The following is a 19,816-nucleotide window of genomic DNA, read 5'->3' as shown; positions in this document are numbered from 1 at the left end:
CAATAATATTATTTAAAAAGAAAGAAGTGTTGAATAAATTTTCTGATCTGTTTTTGGGAAAAAGCTAGATTATGTATTCAGACCATAAGAAGATGATGACATACTTTCCAGTCCATTTGTAACACTGGAGGATATTAAACAGCAACTACCAATGTTAGACATTTTTAGATCAGCAGAACCAGATAGCTTGCATCCAATAGCTTTAGAAGAACTGGCAGAAGAGCTCTCTGGACTGCTAATGGTTATTTTCAATGAGTCTTCATACACTGAGGAAGTTCCAAAGGATTGTAGGAAAGCTAATGTTGTGCAATATTTAAAAAGGGTAAGCAGGTAATTATAGGCCTGGCAATCTGACATCAATCCTAGGCAAGATAATGGAATGGCTGATACAGGACTCGATTAATTTATAGAATCAATGCCAGTCCAACATGGAACTGGTTCTTGACTCTGTGCTATTTAACATTTTTATCAGTGACCTGGAAGAAAACAAAATTATCACTGAGAAAGTCTGAAAATGACAAAGGACTGGGGGAGTCATAAATAATGAAGAATACAGGTCACTAACACAGAGAATCTAGATTGTAAAGTAAGCTGAGTGCAAATAAACAATATGTGTATCAATATGGTCAAAGGTAAAGTCATACCTCTAGGAACAAAGCCTGCAAGCTATACTTACAGGATGGGGGACTCTATCCTGGGAAGCAGCAACTGTGAAAAAGACTTCAGACTTATGGTGGGTAATCAGTTTAACCTGAGCTCCTAGAGTGATGATGTGGCCAAAAGAGCTAATATAATTCTTGGGTGTATAAACGGGGGATATCATTAGGAATAGAAAGATAATATTACATCTGCATTTGGCACAGGTGTGACTGCGACAGGAACACGGTCCAATTTTGGTGTTCACAGTTCAAGAAGGAAGCTGAAAAATTAGTGGGGTTCAGTGAAAAGCCATATAAATTATTAAAAGTCTGGAAAACATTGCCTTATAGTGAAAGACAAACTAAATCGATTGATTTCTTATGAACAAGCAGATGGTTCTGAGGTGACTCCATCACAGTCTATGCGTATGTCTACTTTGTGATAAAAAAAAAAAAAAAAAAAAAAAAAAAGAAGGAAATCGACAGCACTGAGTTTCAGAGCCCAGGTCAGCTGACTCAGGCTCACAGGGTCAGGCTGTAAGGCTATACAACTGTAATGTAGACATTCGGGCTCAGGCTGGAGCCCCGGCGCTGAAACCCCACAAAAAGGTGAAGGGTCTCAGAGCCCAGGCTCCAGCCCAAGCTCGAATGTCTACATTGCAATTTTATAGCCCCCAGAGTCTGAGCCCCGTAAGCTTAACTCAGCTGACACAGGCCAGAGACAGCCATGCCACAGATCTTTCATTGCATATCTTATATGCACTTACACGAGCCAGAAACAACTCTCCAGTTCTGGAGAGAGGCAGGTCACACCAGAGGAAGCTCTGTAGCTTTTTAATAACGTCTGAACAATTTTATTATTAGATATCTGAGTTTTCCAGATACTGTATATGTCTTCAAGTGTTATTCTTATTCAGTTGAACAATGCAAATAAAGTTGCTGTCATAACCATTTAATTATCTTTTTAAAAAACATAACGAGAAAATCAAGTATTCTGAGAAAGTAACATCTGTTTCTATTTCTCACTCTTTTTATTCTGCACCACAGTACATTGCAGTCTGAAGGCAGACTTTAGTTAGCTTCATTGTGCATGTCAAATTTAAGGGTTTTTCCCCAACCTGAAGAAGCTTTATTTTGTGTGCATGTTTTTGCCCAATATTTTTCTACAGTTTTATGTCATAGTACAGTTTTAGCACCACTGTGATAAACTGGGAAATAACTTTTATGTTTCATGAATATGGTACATACCTCTGTGTCTGTGTTTATGATGAGTTACTTGTTACAGAATTAGCTAAAAGAGGTTGTTAAAGCAACCAGGTGGGAAAGATAAAACTATGATAGAAAGCACTCAGAATAGCCAGTTTTATAGCTGTGAAGAGGTGACTCCTCAGCCCCTGATGACATAGCTGTTTTGCTAAGATTAAGAGGAGAGGTTAAAAAACAAAACACCACTTAGCCACCAAGGCCTAGACAAAGGTGGGAGATTAATGAGTGGCCCTGGAAGTGTGAGGGGAGCTGACAGGCTGGCAAGGGAACACAGGGAGACAGAGAAAGCCTGCTGTCAGCAGGACAGTTGGTTTTCTCCGAGCAAGAGTGGGGGATTAGCTGGAATGAAGGGAGTTTACAAAAATCTGGCAAGGAAAGACTGATGTGTAATACCCATGCCATTTATTGTTTCTACACTTTGCTCTGTATGCTTTGTGCCTTAGGGGAAATGAATAAACAATACTTTGTGTGAAAGGCATTGTTTCTGAGTTGCTTTGGTCAACATGACTAATCACAGGTCCCCAGAGCAAAAGGGCTTACAGATGCCAAATTGAGTTGGGTGTCAACACAATTAGGATTGATGTCCAGAAACCCAGTCCCAGAGTGGATGGACCATGTGGTTCTGTCCAGAATGAGGTGCAGGAACCTGGGTTTGTCACCTGAGGGGCACACTCAAGGCAGTCTAAAAGGTTCCAAAGTCCAGTTCACCCAGTATCTGTGGCAATTGCATTTGTTAGTAAACGAAATACTTACCAACGTCAACTTTATTGTGTCTTGGTTTTTTTGCAAGACAAAAGTCATTTCAGATTCAGGCCCTCAGAACACAGACTAATAATTATGATATACAATAATTCCTACAGACGCTTACAGTCTATTGGATTATTTTGCTGGAAGCCTAACATCCACTTCTGAGAAACTTGAGAGCTAGCTATATACAATGTGTGTATTCCAGAAAATTCTGCACACAGCTATAAAAACTAAAGTAAAAACACCCACTGTGTATTGATGACGAGTCTGTCCCACTGCCCTTTAATATCATCTTCTGAAGGCTGTTCTGTAATGTACAGCCCATCAAATTCCAATTTCCTTGCAACTTCCTTTTCACGCTTAAAAATAACCAGTGGAACCTGCAGTAGAAACATAAACATATTAAAAATTAGATCAAAATCAGTGACAGTTCTGGGAGCTGCTATCTTTTAAGAACAGCTAGCTGCCTATAAAAATTGAGTGCACAGATTGAATGAAGCTAAACCAACAATCAGAAGGAAAACATTGCATACTACACATAACCTACAGTAGTCTTTCAAGCAGTCAAGTATTTGACTAATGCCAGGAACCTGGGTATTGTGACAAAGTTCCTCCTCTACCTTGGTGAGTCCTGCGCTTATTGGCAGATTTGCTCACCTCACAGATTCACCCTGTGGGTCGAGAAACAGCCCAGAGACCTTCCCCTCTGGTAGAAGCCACAGTCCAGGTCAATTCTTCCCGTGTTTGATCAGGAGTTGGGAGGTTTGGGGGGAACCCAGGCCTGCCCTCCACTCCGGGTTCCAGCTCAGGGCCCTGTGGACTGCAGCTGCCTAGAGTGCCTCTTGGCAGAGCTGCATGACAGCTACAACTCCCTGGGCTACTTCCCCATGGTCTCCTCCCAACACCTTCTTTGTCCTCACCACCAGACCTTCCTCCTGATTTCTGGTAACACTTGTACTTCTCAGTCCACCTGCAACATGCCTATCACCCTCAACTTCTTGCACACCTCTTGCTCCCAGTTCCTCTCCCCAGGCTCCCCCTTGGCCTGACTGGAGTGAGACCTTTTATAGCATCAGAGGGGCCTTAATTAGAGTCAAGTGCTTAACAGCCTCACCTGACTCTTAGGAGGTTAATTGGAGTCAAGTGTTCTCATTAGCCTGGAGCAGCCCCTGCTCTGGTCACTCAGAGAACAGAAAACTGCTTATCCAGTGGCCAATATATCTCCCTTCTACTACTCTGCTGTTCCCAGCTGGCCTGGGTCTACCACAGTATGTATAGGTGAATGAGGCCCAGATCCTTCAGTGCCATACAATGACTTTGCACTGCACTGTTTCAGTACTGTGGCCATTAACCCAAGAAGGCTCAGAGAAATGCAAGGGGGATCCTACAGTGGCACAGAGCCAATATAAGGGTTTGTAGACCACACATCTTCCCTGTTGTCAGCATAGCAGGGTGAAAAGGGGCATGGCTAAAAAGTGAGCAGCTCACTGGCCATGCTCCTATGTCAGTTCATTAAGGCACCTGGGGCTGTTAAAGATTGGCATGAATTAAAGTAGTCCTGAGGCTGCTCTTAAGACACAGCAGGGGAAACAGCTGCACTGGGATGAGAGTAATGCAAAAGACATTGTTAAACTACTTTTGCACACCACCTCCTTGAACTGTACTCAGTGCACTTTGCCTGCCCCTGAGGATCTGGGCTGCAAGGCTCTGGAGGCTTTCCCTAGGACAGAACTCTCTGTAATGAGCTGGGTGACTGACATTCAAGAGAAGTGCCTCCCATTGGGGCTGGATGCGGCTGGCAGATCTTTAAGGTCCATTTGAATGGACTTTCCTTAGAAAACTGCTACTGACAGAAAAGAACATTCTGGTTGCACTAAAGCATTAATTACATACAGAGGCTGTTTTATTGGACTTTTATTTTGAAAAGTGATTCTGTTAGGCTCCTAGCATTATTTCTGACTTTCTCCAAATTCACCTTTTATTTATCCACTCCACATCAGTGACTCTGCACCTAAACCACAGCCTACAGCTGGACAGAATTATATTGGAACAATAACAAAACGATATTACTTGATAATAGGGTGGATATTACACTTGATATAACAACTGTAGTTCAAATATTATTTGAAGACAGCTTCATAAAAACTGTTTAGTGGATTTTACTTATTCCCATTTTAACAGCAATTTACAGTCACAAATCTTGCACACAAATAAAAAGCAATACAGTTGAAATGGATTTTTTTTAAAGCAATGTGTGTCTACAGCGGGCACAGGCCGAGTCTAGAACTGCCCCTTTTAAGGACGTCTTCCATTCAGGGCATCAGGAACCATGGGAAATCATTATGTCAAACAGTTACTTCAATAGTTTTTTAATTCATGTCTACCAAGAGGATAAATATAAAAAGTTATTTTTTGAGAGACATTCCATAAAACTTGCACAGAAAAAAGAAAGCCATATCTCAAAAGCCAGGACCTGGAGATGGTACTGCAAATGCCACCTGACACCCAATCATGGAAAATGTGTTTCACTATTTATTGGTGTTGTGCAAGTATTTAAAGTGCATAAGGAAACTAGCCACTTGGTAACCATTTGCCTTCACTTGGAAAGCAGATCCTGTCTCTGAGGCAAAGAAAAGGTAACCGATTAAAGATAGGATGAAAAAATAACTAGAAGCCAAATAATTTCCTCTTGCTTAAAAACCTTTGCAAAGAGAAATGCTATTCATGTGCCTCCTTTGAGCAAGCTGCTGATATGTTGCATTCCACTTCTGATAAAACAAGACTGACAGAGGTATAAAAGGGACAATAGGAAGGCCTTGTCAGAACATCACCCACAGGAGATCAGTCAGAAACTCTAGTCCAACTACCACACACTCTTGGCAATATACACTTCTTGTGGAGCACAGCCAGCTGACGTGCAATGCTGCCATTGTAATCTATCCTTCTCTGATCACATGAATCCCCCTCTACTTGTATTTGAAAGCCACAGGTGGCACCTCAGCCAGAACAGGGCTGCATTAATGAACATGGCATGTTCTCATAGACTCAACACATGGCCATTTGCCAAATGGAGGGATTCCACCTCCCTCACATGACAGGCCTCACTTTCTGAATTCTTGTGAGGTTCATCACATGCATAACTTATATACAGGGGGAGCCAGTGACATAGTGGCTCTTCAGGTGGGTCCCCACGCTGTTTGTGCAAACGTTCTGTGATTTTGCTCCCTTGCACATCACTCAATGGAAAGGAGCAAAGGGGTCTAGAAAAACAAACTGTTAAATTCCTCGACCTCTTACTTTCAAACAGTAATATCCAATGATGCAGAAAAAGGAGATGACTGTGTGTAGGATGGCCAAAATCCGCAGTGTGGGTTCCATATAGCCACTGCTTTCTTCAAGGACATAGTGCACAGTGATGATCCGATGGGAGCCGCTTTCGAGGCTGTTTAACTTGGAGTCTTCCTCAGCATTTACCACAAGAACTTCCTTCTCTTCTATCACAGCAGAGGTAGAGACCTGTTCAAATCACTCACAGTTAGTGGTAAAACTATTCAATTTGACAAGAGTTTTTCATTTCTACAGGCTATGTACTATAAATCACAAGAGACAAAAAAGGATGATGTAAATGAGGGAGAAGGGAACCTTTTTTTGTGAAGAAATCTCCACTAGAAAAACCTCGCAGAGATCCCTCTACTTTATTCCACTGAGATGACTGTTTTGCCATTCCCTCACTATAGAAAAGCTACCATGAACTTGAGAGATCACTGGGGATCCATGGGAGGCCACGGCCATAAAGTCATAGACTTTAAGGTCAGAAGGGACAATTAAAATCGTCTAGTCTGACTTCCTGCACAACGCAAGCCACAGAATCTCACCCACCCACTCCTGTAATAAACCCCTAACTGGTGTCTAAACTGCTGAGTCCTCAAATCATGGTTTAAAGACTTCAAGGTGCATAGAATCCTCCAGTAAGTGACCCGTGCCCCATGCTGGGAAGGCAAAACACCCCACAGGGCCTCTGCCAATTTGCCCTGGAGGAAAATTCCTTCCTGACCCCAAATATGGTGATCAGCTAAGCCTTGAGCATGTGGGCAAGACTCACGAGCCAGACATCTAGGAAAGAATTCTCTGTAGTAGCTCAGATCCCACCCCATCTAATATCCCATCACAGGCCATTGGGCATATTTACCGCTAATAGTCAAAGATCAATTAATTGCCAAAATTAGGCTATCCCATCATACCATCCTCTCCATAAACTTATCAAGCTTAGTCTTGAAGCCAGATATGTCTTTTGCCCCCACTATTTCCCTTGGAAGGCTGTTCCAGAACTTAACTCCTCTGATGGTTAGAAACCTTCATTTAATTTCAAGTCTAAACTTTTTGCTGGCCAGTTTATATCCATTTATTCTTGTGTCCATGTTGGGATTGAGTTTAAATAATTCCTCTCCCTCCCTCCCTCCCTATTTATCGCTCCGATATATTTATAGAGAGCAATCTTATCTTCCCTCAGCCTTCTTTTGGCCAAGCTCTTTGAGTCTCCTTTCATAAGACAAGTTTTCTATTCCTCAGATGATCCTAGTAGCTCTTGTCTGTACCTGTTCCAGTTTGAAGTCATCATTCTTAAACATGGGAGACCAGATTTACACACACTATTCCAGATGAGGTCTCACCAGTGCCTTGTATAATGGTCCTTACACCTCCTTATCTCTACTGGAAATACCTCGCCTGATGCATCCCAAGACTGCAATAGTTTTTTTCACGGACATATCACATTGACAGCTCAAAGTCATCCTGTGGTGGCGGCCTTGTAACACACACTACAGCACTGACCAACCCTGCTCTGAATCCCTGACAGCACAGCTCTGCCAGGGATTCGCCTAAGTACAGAAGCTTCCAGGGACGGGAGACAGGCATCAGTGGAAAAGCGAATATAGCTTGGAGCAGCACTAACTATCTTCTGCAGGATCAATTTATGCGCTCCATCCACAAATTACACTCCCTCTGTTTGTGCAGTCTCTAACTACGCAGACCAACTAGGGCAGTGTCTAATGTGGAGGAGGAGAGGGGCTGTGCTCTGAGATGGTCTTCTGCAATGAGGAAGGTGAAGACCCCCCAGTGTGCAGGCCCAGAAGGCTCTAATTAGCCTTGTGCCTTACTGAATTTGACTATTTAAATGGTTAACCCTTTCCTGCCATGACTGTGCGTAGAGAGGTCAAGCATATAGATTTTTGGTATGTGTGGCATGTTTTACATAAGATTCTCTAATTTTTTAGAATTGTACTGATGGAAAAAATACTAATAGAAATTTCAATAGAGGTATAAATTTAGCAAGATAAGCACTCAATACATTTGAAATATTTAGCAGACCCTTAATCCACTAGATTATGCAGTCTTCGGCTACCTTTAATAGGAAGTTAGTGTGTTAATTTGGCTACGCAGTCTCCCATGTTTTTCAAATTCATGCAATTATGCAATATAAGGGTTGATTAGTAATAATACAACAAATTTACCTTATAGAAGAGCAGGATGAAATTGATGGCAAAAGCAACAAACAAAGCCAACATCCTCATGTTATAAAAATTGCGAGCAAAATAGTTCTGAAAATAAAAATAAAAAATACAGTTTATATATACATTATTTTATATATTGATTTAGTCAATTTTGATGAACTCATAAAAATTACTTCCAAGAATCTTATGTTATAAAAAATATTCAAAGTATCCAAATCTAGAAAGTTTGTAGAGTTTTACTGTTAAGAACACCTCTTCCCACAATCTCCTCCAAAAATTGCTTGCATGTTTACCAAGGTTTTCTGTTAGAGTGGGAGAATCATAAAATGAAGATGAATTTGGAACTAAATCTTAGACTTTGTGAAGAGTCAAAAGCTTGGATAATTCAATCCCAAAATTATTTTTCATGTTGTTAGACCACTGTACTTTCAAGTTCCAACTGCAACAGGATTGAAAGTGGAAATATGGGAAATCCCATGGAAATACTGTTCCCCTAAGGTCTGTAGCCGGATGTGGTTTGAACAAGTCAGGTAAGTTTCAGACGTGCAGCTAAACTTGTATCCTAACTAAATCTTTTGGATCTTTCTCATGGCTAATTTTTAAAACATTCACAGCTGCTGCTCTTATCTCTCTCTCTACATACATACATACATACACACACACACACACACACAACAATAAAAAAATACTAAAGTTGAAAAGTGAATCACTCAAAAAGTCAGGGAAAGTTGAAGATAAGGCTGTATGCATAATGGTAACTCTCCACCCCCTTTTGTGACTGCATTACAATTTACAAGCTGGCATAAATTGGGGGGCAGGCAAATTGTATTATTTGAGAAACATATTCCTTTAATTAGTATTATTTTCCATAGATTATGGGCTTTCAAGACAGTTTCCAAAAAAGTAAATATTTCATGCAAAATGTATGACATCTCTTGTACGCAGATTTATATCTAGATACGAAATTTTACACTAGGTATTGGGTTTTCTAAAATTATTTAAATTGGTTTGTCACATGCCATTTCTCTCGTTCCCTTAGTAAAGGTAAAGTTCTGCGGTCCCATGTGCTGATCTGAAGGGTCTCACATACAAGGGAAATTATTTATCATTGCTCTAGGGGCTAAAAAGCAAAAAAGCAGTAAAAGGTGATCCTGCAGACTTTTGAACACTATGGCCTTAGCGGTAGCTCTTTTTACAGGAATGCGTGTGGTGGAGTTGTCATGCAGGCAGGTACAGAGACAATGAGTTAGAGAGTTGCTTGGATCCATTGGAGAGAGCAGAGGAGCCCTGACTTGTGGTGGTTGTCATGGAGAGGCTCTGTAGCCATTACCACAGGTTTGAGATCAAGATTCCATTCTTCAGCCTTGTGCCTTTCAGATATTGAGCAAAGCCTCTGAATGGTGCCTCAGCCTGAGACACAAATGTAATTTACCTGTGAGAGAGCTTCTGAACTCACCACCTTTTGCTCTCAGTTCTGAGATCTCTCCACTCTAATTTTCCCCTTCATAGATTTCAAGGCCAGAAGAGACCAGTGTGATCATCTAAGTCCAGGTGTCGGCAACCTTTCAGAAGTGGTGTGCCGAGTTTTCATTTATTCACTCTAATTTAAGGTTTCATATGCCGGTAATACGTTTTAACGTTTTTAGAAGGTCTCTTTCTATGTCTATAATATATAACTAAACTATTGTTGTATGTAAAGTAAATAAGGTTTTTTAAATGTTTAAGAAGCTTCACTTAAAATTAAAATAAAATGCAGAGCTCCCTGGACCGGTGGCCAGGACCTGGGCAGTGTGAGTGCCACTGAAAATCAGCTCGCGTGCCGCCTTCGGCACGTGTTCCATAGGTTGCCTACCCCTGATCTAGTCTGACCTGTTGGATAACATCGGCCACAGAACTTCCCCAAAATAATTCCTTTTGAATGTCAGCATATCTTCTAAAAAAAATTCATCTTGATTTAGAAATTGCCAGTGATGGAGAGGCCATTGCGATCCTTGGTAAACTGTTCCAATGGTTAATTACCCCCACAGCAGGCTCGGGCTACTTACTAATAGGATTTCACAGCCACAATGCAGTTATGAACATTCGTGGCAAATTATTTAAGAATGCATATAATTCTTCCACCCCTTTACAAATACAGAATACATGTGCATCCATTCCAGCCACAAACCCCCACATTTGCATTCACAAATTGGGTAACTGTATGTACAAGTACCAACTTGTGAAAAAAAAAAAAAACAAGCATGGTTTTCTGGTTATGAAGAGTATACATGCTTATTTGAAGGCAAACATTACATGTAGCTTTGAAGAAGGCCCTTAATGTTTTTTTTGAATGATAATTTTGCCTAGCACATTGGTATTTTCACTGTCATGTTATTTTTATGTCTTTTTGTGGGGTGGGTTAAGGGCAGAGAATGAGTGAAGGTTGCTACAGCTTTCTCAGATGCACAGACACTTTCTGCAGGCCTTTGTAACAAGTTCCTGGCTAACATGAAAGGTACTGAGTCCAGTGTAGATAACATTGTAGATAAAATCTTACAAGAAGTTTCTGCTGATATGCTATGATTTTCTTCCAGAAGGCTGATTCCTGGACTTCTTGTTCTCCATATCTGTGTGCATGAAGCTGTCTCAGCTTCTGTTTCCCTTTGTCTTCTTTGGCTTTTTCTTCCTTTTCTCCATCTTCTCCCCTGAGAAAACAAATGAACCCATAATGTGTGCTGAGTCGCTGAAGATAATCTAAAGATCTACTGTAAAATTTTTTCCCACCCAGATGTTTGCAGTCAGGGGTTGGCATCAGCACATTGCATGACAGACACTTGACAAAATTACCATATTTAGTGATGGACATTGGAGGTAGGGGAGATTATGTCATTCAATGTTTTGAAAAATTGCCATGGATTTCAAAATTTTTACCATGGACACATTGCTGACCCCTGTTTACAGTCCCACCAGATTAATGGGGAAATCCTGTTCCCTCATGAAGTCAGAATAGCCACGATTAATGCAGGGAAGAGGAATTCTCCCTCTCAGGCCACAAAGAAATGGCAAAAATGTTCTGTGGGTGATACTGCAGCCACTGCATTGCAGTAACCTCTCTTAAATGAGGATATTTGACTGGTTAATCCTGGTAATTATGGATCCACCTGCTCCATCCTTCCTATTCCCAAGCCCCACTCCATATTTGTGTAGTTAGTACCAACAGAACTAAGCTCTGTAATGTACTTCAGGTAGCTCTCCTCTAGCCTCATGACTACACCATATCTGCTGTGATGAGAGCTCCAGGATGCAGAGAAAGCGGCAGGATTTGGCCATAACAGAAAATAGTTGACTTAAAACTTAAAATACATTTATATTTTGAAACTGAATAACTGAAAAATCATTTCCTCCTCTATTTATAAGCCAAGTCTTGAGTTCAGGATTCTGAATTTCCCCTCCAGCAGTTGTGGATACCACAAGCACTTACTCAAATGGAGGAAGGAACAAGAATTGATTGTTGCAATTTCACGTGTTTGTGACGTATCAGCTATACAAAGGAAAACAAGGAATCCTGAACTCTGGGTTGTAACTGCACTCTATTTTACCAGTTAAACCAAACACTGTATTTGTATTCCATCAGATTTATTTGATTTTTAACTCGGTCCCTAATTCTATTACTAATATGGGACCTAAAACAGTGTTGCATTAATTTAGAAAACAAATCAAAAACAAAAACAAAGAGAAAGGCTGAACAGCACATTGAAAAAACTGATATTAAAGTTTGTGCTGCGTAAAAATCTAAAAGCACTGAACTGTGATCCTGCAGCGAACAATGCCCACACAGAATTTTGCTAAAGCCAAAACAATATTGGACTGACGAGGTTTGTAAAATCAAAATTGCCCTGGTTTACATACCTAGCAGCTGCACACAGTGCATTCAGTGAACCTGTAGCCAAAGACTTTGCCAAAGACCATACACCTTACTATAAAATTGCTCTCTGAAACCTATGTGGTGTGTCTGTCTGTGTGTATGTTTAATGCTTCTAGCCACTGTGTTTGCCAAGAAAACTTTAGACAAATGGACTAAATAATGCTGGTCAAATACTTTCTGACGGAACCTTTTTTTCCACTGGAAATTTCTGATTTGATGGAATCAATATGTGCTGTAGGAACATTTTGACTCTGTCAAAACTTTTGATGGAAACCAGGCAGGCAAGCAGGTTGGCTAGCCCATCTGGTGTCCTCTCAACCTGCCTACAAGCTGACTGGAGGGTAGGCATGCAGACTGCTTGGGTCCCCAGCCTGGTGGGAGGCCTGCCTGGTGATGGCTCCCTTAGTTGCTCAGCTTCCTGGGCTACCCAGCTAGTCGGCTCTCTGGGGTGCTCATCTGGCAGTTGGGCTGCCTGGCACCATAATTTACATCCAATAGAAAATTTTAATGTTCAACTTTTCATTCCAAAGTCAAAAGGAAAAATATTTGGAAATGTGACATTTTTCATCGGACAGAAATTCTGGTTCCGGCACAGCTCTAGAGCTGAATGTAAATCAAAGCATTTTCTTCCTAAGGCCTGGTCTACCCTAACTGAAGGGGATCGATCTAAGTTACACAACTTCAGCTATATGAATAACATAGCTGAAGTCGATGTACTTAGACCTACTCACCATGGTAGTCTAGATGAGATAAATTGACCCCTGCTGGATCAATCACTGCTCGCCGGATCGGCAGGCAGTATAGACATACCTTTAGTCAACAGACAGCCTGGAACAACAGTTCTAGGAGGGATAAACTCCCTCGTCCTTCTTAAAGGGGTTTTAACTCTGAAACTATTAAATATCAGGCATGTTAGCTTTTGTACTGCCGGTCATTTTAATATAATCTTCCAGCTAAAGTTCTTGTCCCACAATCCCACTCTGCCTTTCAAACCTGTTCAAATGCCAAAGGCCCTAACTATTTTCTGCCCAGCTGCCAAAACCTCCAGGTTCCCCTTGGTGTGTGCGTGATGACGTGCGTGGCAGATTGAAAAGTGAAATCTTTGGGACAGCATAAAATAAATTGCATTCAGTATCACAAACAAATGCATGCAGGGGCCACTTACATATTTAGCCTTCTAGTTTTAAATTCAAATGCTCCTGTAACTAGGAGTTCGGTGGCACCTTAAATACTAACGGATTTATTTGGGCATAAGCTTTTGTGGGTAAAAGGTGCCACCAGACTCCTTGTTGTTTTTGTGGATACAGACTAACATGGCTACCCCTCTGATAAATGCTCCTGTGGAATTCTCCATTTTCTGCAGCAGAATGCTATAGAAGCTGGGGTTGTTGAAGTAGACATTAGGTTCAGTTTTATGTGGAGTACATGGGGCCTTGAACGCAGGATAACTGAGTTCCAAGTGATATTGGGAATTTGTCTGTTCAAGCAGCCCAGCACCGAGCTGGACATACAGTGAAAGTATGTCTTAACTCTTAACTCTCCCCAGGAAGGGAGGGAGATAGCGTGAGACAATGTGTAAATTCTAGTCATCAGAAGACTTATCATAGAGCAGCACTATAGAGAAGGCTGACTGTTATCCCAGGTGTCATGTAAATACAAGGATCACAGCTGGAAATGGGACTGGGAAGGATGGACTGGAATAAAGGAAGGCATAAAACCACCATAATGGCATCAATTTTATGCTGGCTTCACTGCACTGGGACCGTGAGGGGCTTCTTTGCCAGTGAGGATGATGTGTGATGGGGAACCTACATTCAGACATGTGAGATGTCTCTATGATGCAGAAATGAAGGAGTGAGGGATTACCTGTAAACAAAACAGATTTCTCAGAAAAACGAACTACAGTTCTTACGAGCAAGGTCTAGGATTATACCTACTCTGCTTTTTCAAGTTCTGATTTAGTTTCTTCTTTCTCCTCCTTTTCATCTTCATTCACTTTCTGCTCCTTGAATGAGTCAGATAAAAAATGTCATAGCGTTTAAGGCCAGAAGAAACCATTAGATCATTTAGTCTGACCTCCTCTATATCACAGACTACCACATCACCTATCACCCACACACTGAACCCAACAACTAAAGTGAGACCAAAGTATTACAACCTGCATGAGACTAAATTGTTAGGTGAAACTGGCAGAGAATAGAAAGGGCTGAAATGTACCAGTGATCCAAGCCCTGCAATGGCAGGAAAATGATTAAGTGATACCCAGATAATCCTGGCAAGTGACCCACATCCACAGTTTGCAGAGGAAGGTGAAGAACTTCCAATATGACCTGGGGAACAAATCCTTCCCAATCCCATGTATACTGATCAGTGAGACCCTGAGCACATGAGCAAGAACCAACCAGTCATGCACATTGAGAAAGAGAATGCTCGATGCCCTCCATGTCCGAAGTCCCATCTCTGGCTGTGTCCATTCCTGATGCTTCAGAGGAAGGAGATTAAAAAAAAATACTTTGCCCCCTGAAGATACCTGGATGAAACCCTGAAGCATGAATTTTAGGAACATAAGATAAACCAGAAGTGAGCCCCAGGGCTGTTGAGCTCTGCCCCTTACCAACAGAAGCAATCCCATCTACAAAGTCTAAGCAGTATTATACAGTATGCAGCCTTCAAAACATGGCTAAAAGGCAACAGTCATAGGGCTGAACATCAAGGCATTTTTTATTAACCAATGCTACACTGAGGGAAAATGACATTTCCCTTTGCAATTACAAAAGACAAACTGAATTTTGAATTTAAAAGCAAACCAAATAACATGGACTAGTCTGATCAGCTTCAAGTTCATGATCCCAGAAAGACTAAACTTTGGTAATTCACTGTTATTCTTTAAAAAGCATGCCACACTTAAGAAAAAAACTAAAATCATACAAACATAGCTGTAAGTTTTATTTCTGGTCCACACAAAACAGATTGAAACATGGTGGATAAAAATATAGTTTGTACCTGAATTTTTTCCTGCATCTCAGGTAATGGGAGTAAGGAAGATGTGCTCAACAAATCACTCAGACCAGCATTTGGATTATGAGGAATCAGCTTATACTGGCCTCCTTCTCTTTTCAAGTCCAAGCCAAATATGTCTGAGAGTAGGTCACCATCATCTGATAAAGCTGTCAGATCAGTCAGATCTTCTGCTGGCAATGTAGCTTCTATGGGCTTCCTTTCTCCCTCTTCCCCTTCGCCACGTACCTCATCCTGAGTGGGATCTGGCATATTGGCTAAAAGTTCCGCTACCTTGATCTTCTTAGCCCCTTCTACCAGGCTTCCTCCGAGTAGCAAACTGTACATGATGCGAAAGAAGCCCCGGAAAACACTACAGGTGAAATGCAGTAAGCCCATCAAGATGCTCCAGTAGGAAGAAAATAAAGCCATGAACATGTCCTTCATGGTCATTTTCTTCATTTTCTTCATCTGCTTCTTTAGACTCTTCATGCTGAGCATTTTTGTAAGAGTCATTATATTATATCTGAGGGCCACCAAGGCTGCCTTGACAGTCACAAGGGAGAAGAAGCCCCTGCTAGGGTCCTGTTCCTCAGGCTTATCTTTTTCATTCTCTTCTTTATTTGTGGACCTCTCATTCAAATCTGACTCAGAGATCTGGGCAGCTAGTTGCATTTCAAAGATGGTATCCTCACAGAAATTAACAAAAAGTTCCATCTTTTCCTTCTCCCCTCCTTCATTTACTACATCAAAGATAAACTGCCTCTTTGACTCTTTAACCTGAGGTTTCTCCCACTGAGTCCGACTTGACTCACTTATTTCAAAGTAAACTCGCTCAATGCGCTTTGCACTACCCATGATTTCTATGCGTCCTAGAAAGGGCTGAAAATAATTCAGAACGCTCTCTGCTAGCTCAAGAAAAGTCTGCAATCGAGTATCATGGCGCATGTGCTCTGAAAGGTTGGTCAGAAGAACAGCAACATTGAAACCAATGTCTTTGGCAGGTTCATGGAACCGTTTCACAAATTCCTCATAATCCAGAGTCTCATTCTCATCTGTCTCAGCACAAGATAGTAGAAACTCAGTTTCAGACTGGGTGTAGTGCTTATGGCTTTCCATGGCTTTCTGAAAGTCCCTCTTTGAAATTATACCCTTACCATCAGGGTCATATTCCTTGAATGCATCAGATGAAGTTAAATCCTTCAACTTTAAGAACATATCAAAACACTTGAGAATCATCTCCACATTGTTGGAAGACTCCACTAACATGTCAACCATCTGCTTGCCAATAGTTCCATTCACAACATTACCTAAAGGTGATGACATGCAATAACAAGTCATTGGTGACAATGAACATTTTGGCAAATAAAAGCATTTAATAATGACTACTGACATCATCACATGGTAAGATTTACAAACTGCTAACTGATCTGGTTGCATGCAAGTCTTCAGTGTATAACTATATAGGCTATCATTTAAAAATACAGTACCAAATCAAGATCTATGAGGAAGGATTGAAAAAACTGGGTTTATTTAGTGTGAAGAAGTGAAGACTGAGGGGAGCCATAATGACAGATTTCAATTACATAAAAGGTTGTTACAAGGAGGAGAGTGAAAAAATTGTTCTTGTTAGCCTCTGAGGACAGGAAAAGAAGCAATGTGTTTAAATTGCAGCAAGACCGATTTAGGTTGCACATTAAGAAAAACTTCCTAATTAACACTGATTTAATTAATTCTTACATTATCGCTCACCATGTAAATTATAGTAATTCCCATGAGCCTTTAAAGATCAATAGCTCTTCTGATGATAAACAAATTAACTTTAAAATACTAAAAAAGGAAGAGACATTGGTTTTGCTGTGAAAAAAATGTGCAGAGGAAAAGACACGGTTATAATACTTGCAAAATAAACTTTTAAAATAAATTAAAATTACCTTCCAGCATAGACAGCAACATGACCACCATATCCTTCTGAAGATCCATTAACTCTTTCAATAATTCAATTTGACTGGAATCCTGCAAACATGAATACATTGTAAATAAGACTATTTTGGGCCAATATTTCTATGAACCCCAGCTCAGCCTCTGATCTTGCATGCACATATTTTGCACAAATATGAACTTGCACTTGTAAAACAGGTATTTTACACATACAACTTCCAGCTTGAACTAGTGTTTGTGCGTGCACATGTAGGTTTCATTTAGGGAAAATCAGACTGAGAAGCTGAGAGGCCATTAGTGTATTTGGCTCTTTATGTCAGATCTGAAAATAAAATGAAAACACATTTATCCAACTATTTACTCTTATACGGTAGCAAAACACACATATCTATGTGTTTAGAAGAAACAGCAATTTAATACAGACTTAGTGGAAGCTGAGCTACTATGGAGAATGAAGAAAAGGAAAGCTTTTCTGATAGTATGCAACTGTGTCAGAGTTGACTAGATGATGCCTATATAATACTTTATGTCTGTTAAACTGATGTTAGTATTGGGATGATTAGGTTCCCACTCACACTGCCATAAGAAAAATGTCATAACAGCAATAGCATTGAATTACAAAAAGCTCAAAGAAGACAAAAAAATGACAGATTAGTCATTGTTGGGAATGTTTTATAAGAAGTAAAACAAAATAATTAAACTTCAATTTCATAGAACTTTGTCAATCTTTAACTATTTAATCTGAAATTTCCCCATGTTCTGTGCCTTGGGCATATTTTTCTTTAAATTTCACCATAAAAAGTTCAGTGGCTTCAAATCTATTTCCAACCATTCTCGGAAGAGCTTTAGTGTCAGCCTTTATGATGTACACCATAGGGGTGACATCTGCCAACCCCAATGAAATCCACCTACATTTAGTCAATTCGGAAAAGACTCTGAAAATCAGAATTTACAGAGGAATTTATTAAAAGTTTGCTATGAAAATACCTGAGCATCCCATCTGCATTAGGCTTGTTCAAAGCCCCAAAGATCTCCCGATATGTCAACTATACTGAGATACTGAACATGCTCCCAGGCCCCAAGAGCTTGAACTCCAAATGGGAAAAAGACTTTGCACTGTCCCATAGACTAGGAAGAAACCATCAGGTCTAATCTAGCAACTAATATTAATAATCCTATGAACTTCCCTCACCCTATTACTGAGCAAAGCCTCCTAGCTGTCTTACGAGGCAAGCGAACAGTCTCTCATTTGACAGATGTAGTAAGAAAAACACTGTTCAAGGTCACTTCAGACAGATCTGAGAATACAAACCTGTAATCCAGGGGTCAGCAACCTTTCAGACGTGATGTGCCAAATCTTCATTTATTCACTCTAATTTAAGGTTTCACGTGCCAGTAATACATTTTAACGTTTTTAGAAGCTCTCTTTCTATGTCTATAATATATAACTAAACTATTGTTGTATGTAAAGTAAATAAGGTTTTTAAAATGTTTTAAAAGCTTCATTTAAAATTAAACTAAACTGCAGAGAGCCCCAGACCAGTGGCCAGGACCTGGGCAGTGAGAGTGCCACTGATAATCAGCTCACGTGCCGCCTTTGGCATGCATATCATAGGTTGCCTACCCCTGGTGTAATCGCAAACCCAAGTCTCATCCATAGCTATACTGCCTTTTATAATGAATGTGCCAAATCTATGCACTTAGGTGTGCTATCTCTAACCACTAGACACCATTTCCTTCCTAAGTCAGGAATAGAACCCAGGAATCTTGAATACCAACATTACCCTACTGCCCAGCAAACTGTTGGCAAGCCCTCTCTAACAGCTGATCCACATACAAGATGAGAAGATATTACTGCTCTAACTCAAGTGGTAGAGGTCTGTGCTGCGGATCCAAAGGTCCTAGATTCAAACTCTGCTGCTAACTCATGCTGAGAGTCAAAATGGCTCCATAAGGTGGAGTATCTGGGGGTGGTGGGTTTTTATAAGTTTTTATAATTTATGGAATAACATACAAAAAACTATCATACAAGATGAAGCAACCAAAAGTTAAGAAGTGCCAGAATTAAGGTTGCTCATGCACATTTAATTCTGTCCCCTCTTAAGGTTTTATGATATAACATGATCACCTCTCTCTCTTTTTTAACCATAGGACTCCTGCCTCATTCAGTGCAAAGGATGAACAAAGAATAAAGCAGAAACTTTTAATAAGAGAAAAGCATGTCTTCTCATACTAAAAGCACTACACTGGGACCCAAGAGGATTTTACTCCTGGCTTGGCCACAGACTTTCCACATGTTGTTGAACAAGCATACTTTTTCATTCTTAAAGTAAGTATATTTTGGTAACCATGACAATATGAGTAGGCTATTTGTGCACCTCTATTTTTGTAAGTGTCTCCCCTTCATCATTTAGGAAAGTCTGCACTCACTACAATGTTACCTGCTGTGAGAATATTCCTGTTCATGAAGACAAAGAATGTCTATAGCACTAAGAAGTTCAGCAGAACCAAGAAATCAACCTTCACTCAACACTACATCCCAACTTTCATCTCTGTTGCACACTCAAAGACTGGATTCTTGAATCATATCAGACTCTAAAATAATAATAAAAATCTCCATCTTCAGAGCTCTATAACTCTATAACTATACCTTTAAATATTATAAAAGTAACAGCAGAGATTAAAAACAACAACAACAACAACAACAAAAGCATTTCCCACTTGTCTGGCACCTGTAACCCGAGTACATCAAATTATTTTTCAAATACTTCATCACGCCCACCTGAGACAGGTAAGAAGGTATATATAACTCT

At 40.4% G+C, this 19,816-nt stretch overlaps 1 protein-coding gene across 3 annotated transcripts in view; it reads right to left on the bottom strand.

The window, feature by feature from the left end:
• The window catches only part of RYR2 (ryanodine receptor 2), a 749,362-nt gene that overhangs the window by 53,203 nt on the left and 676,343 nt on the right, over positions 1–19,816 (bottom strand). For all 3 annotated transcript variants that reach the window (XM_075064183.1, XM_075064184.1, XM_075064185.1), the window contains 7 exons: positions 16,997–17,078; positions 15,069–16,372; positions 14,003–14,070; positions 10,698–10,845; positions 8,162–8,248; positions 5,949–6,167; positions 2,901–3,031 (listed from right to left, as the gene is read on the bottom strand). In XM_075064183.1, coding sequence (XP_074920284.1) covers positions 2,901–3,031; positions 5,949–6,167; positions 8,162–8,248; positions 10,698–10,845; positions 14,003–14,070; positions 15,069–16,372; positions 16,997–17,078 — 2,039 coding nt within the window. The remainder of the gene's footprint in view (positions 1–2,900; positions 3,032–5,948; positions 6,168–8,161; positions 8,249–10,697; positions 10,846–14,002; positions 14,071–15,068; positions 16,373–16,996; positions 17,079–19,816) is intronic.

This window comes from Chelonoidis abingdonii, chromosome 3 (genome assembly GCF_003597395.2).
Source record: "Chelonoidis abingdonii isolate Lonesome George chromosome 3, CheloAbing_2.0, whole genome shotgun sequence".
NCBI classification, from domain to species: domain Eukaryota; kingdom Metazoa; phylum Chordata; order Testudines; family Testudinidae; genus Chelonoidis; species Chelonoidis abingdonii.
The sequence above is the reverse complement of the archived record's forward strand: the minus strand, read 5'-3'. Positions and strand labels throughout refer to the sequence as shown.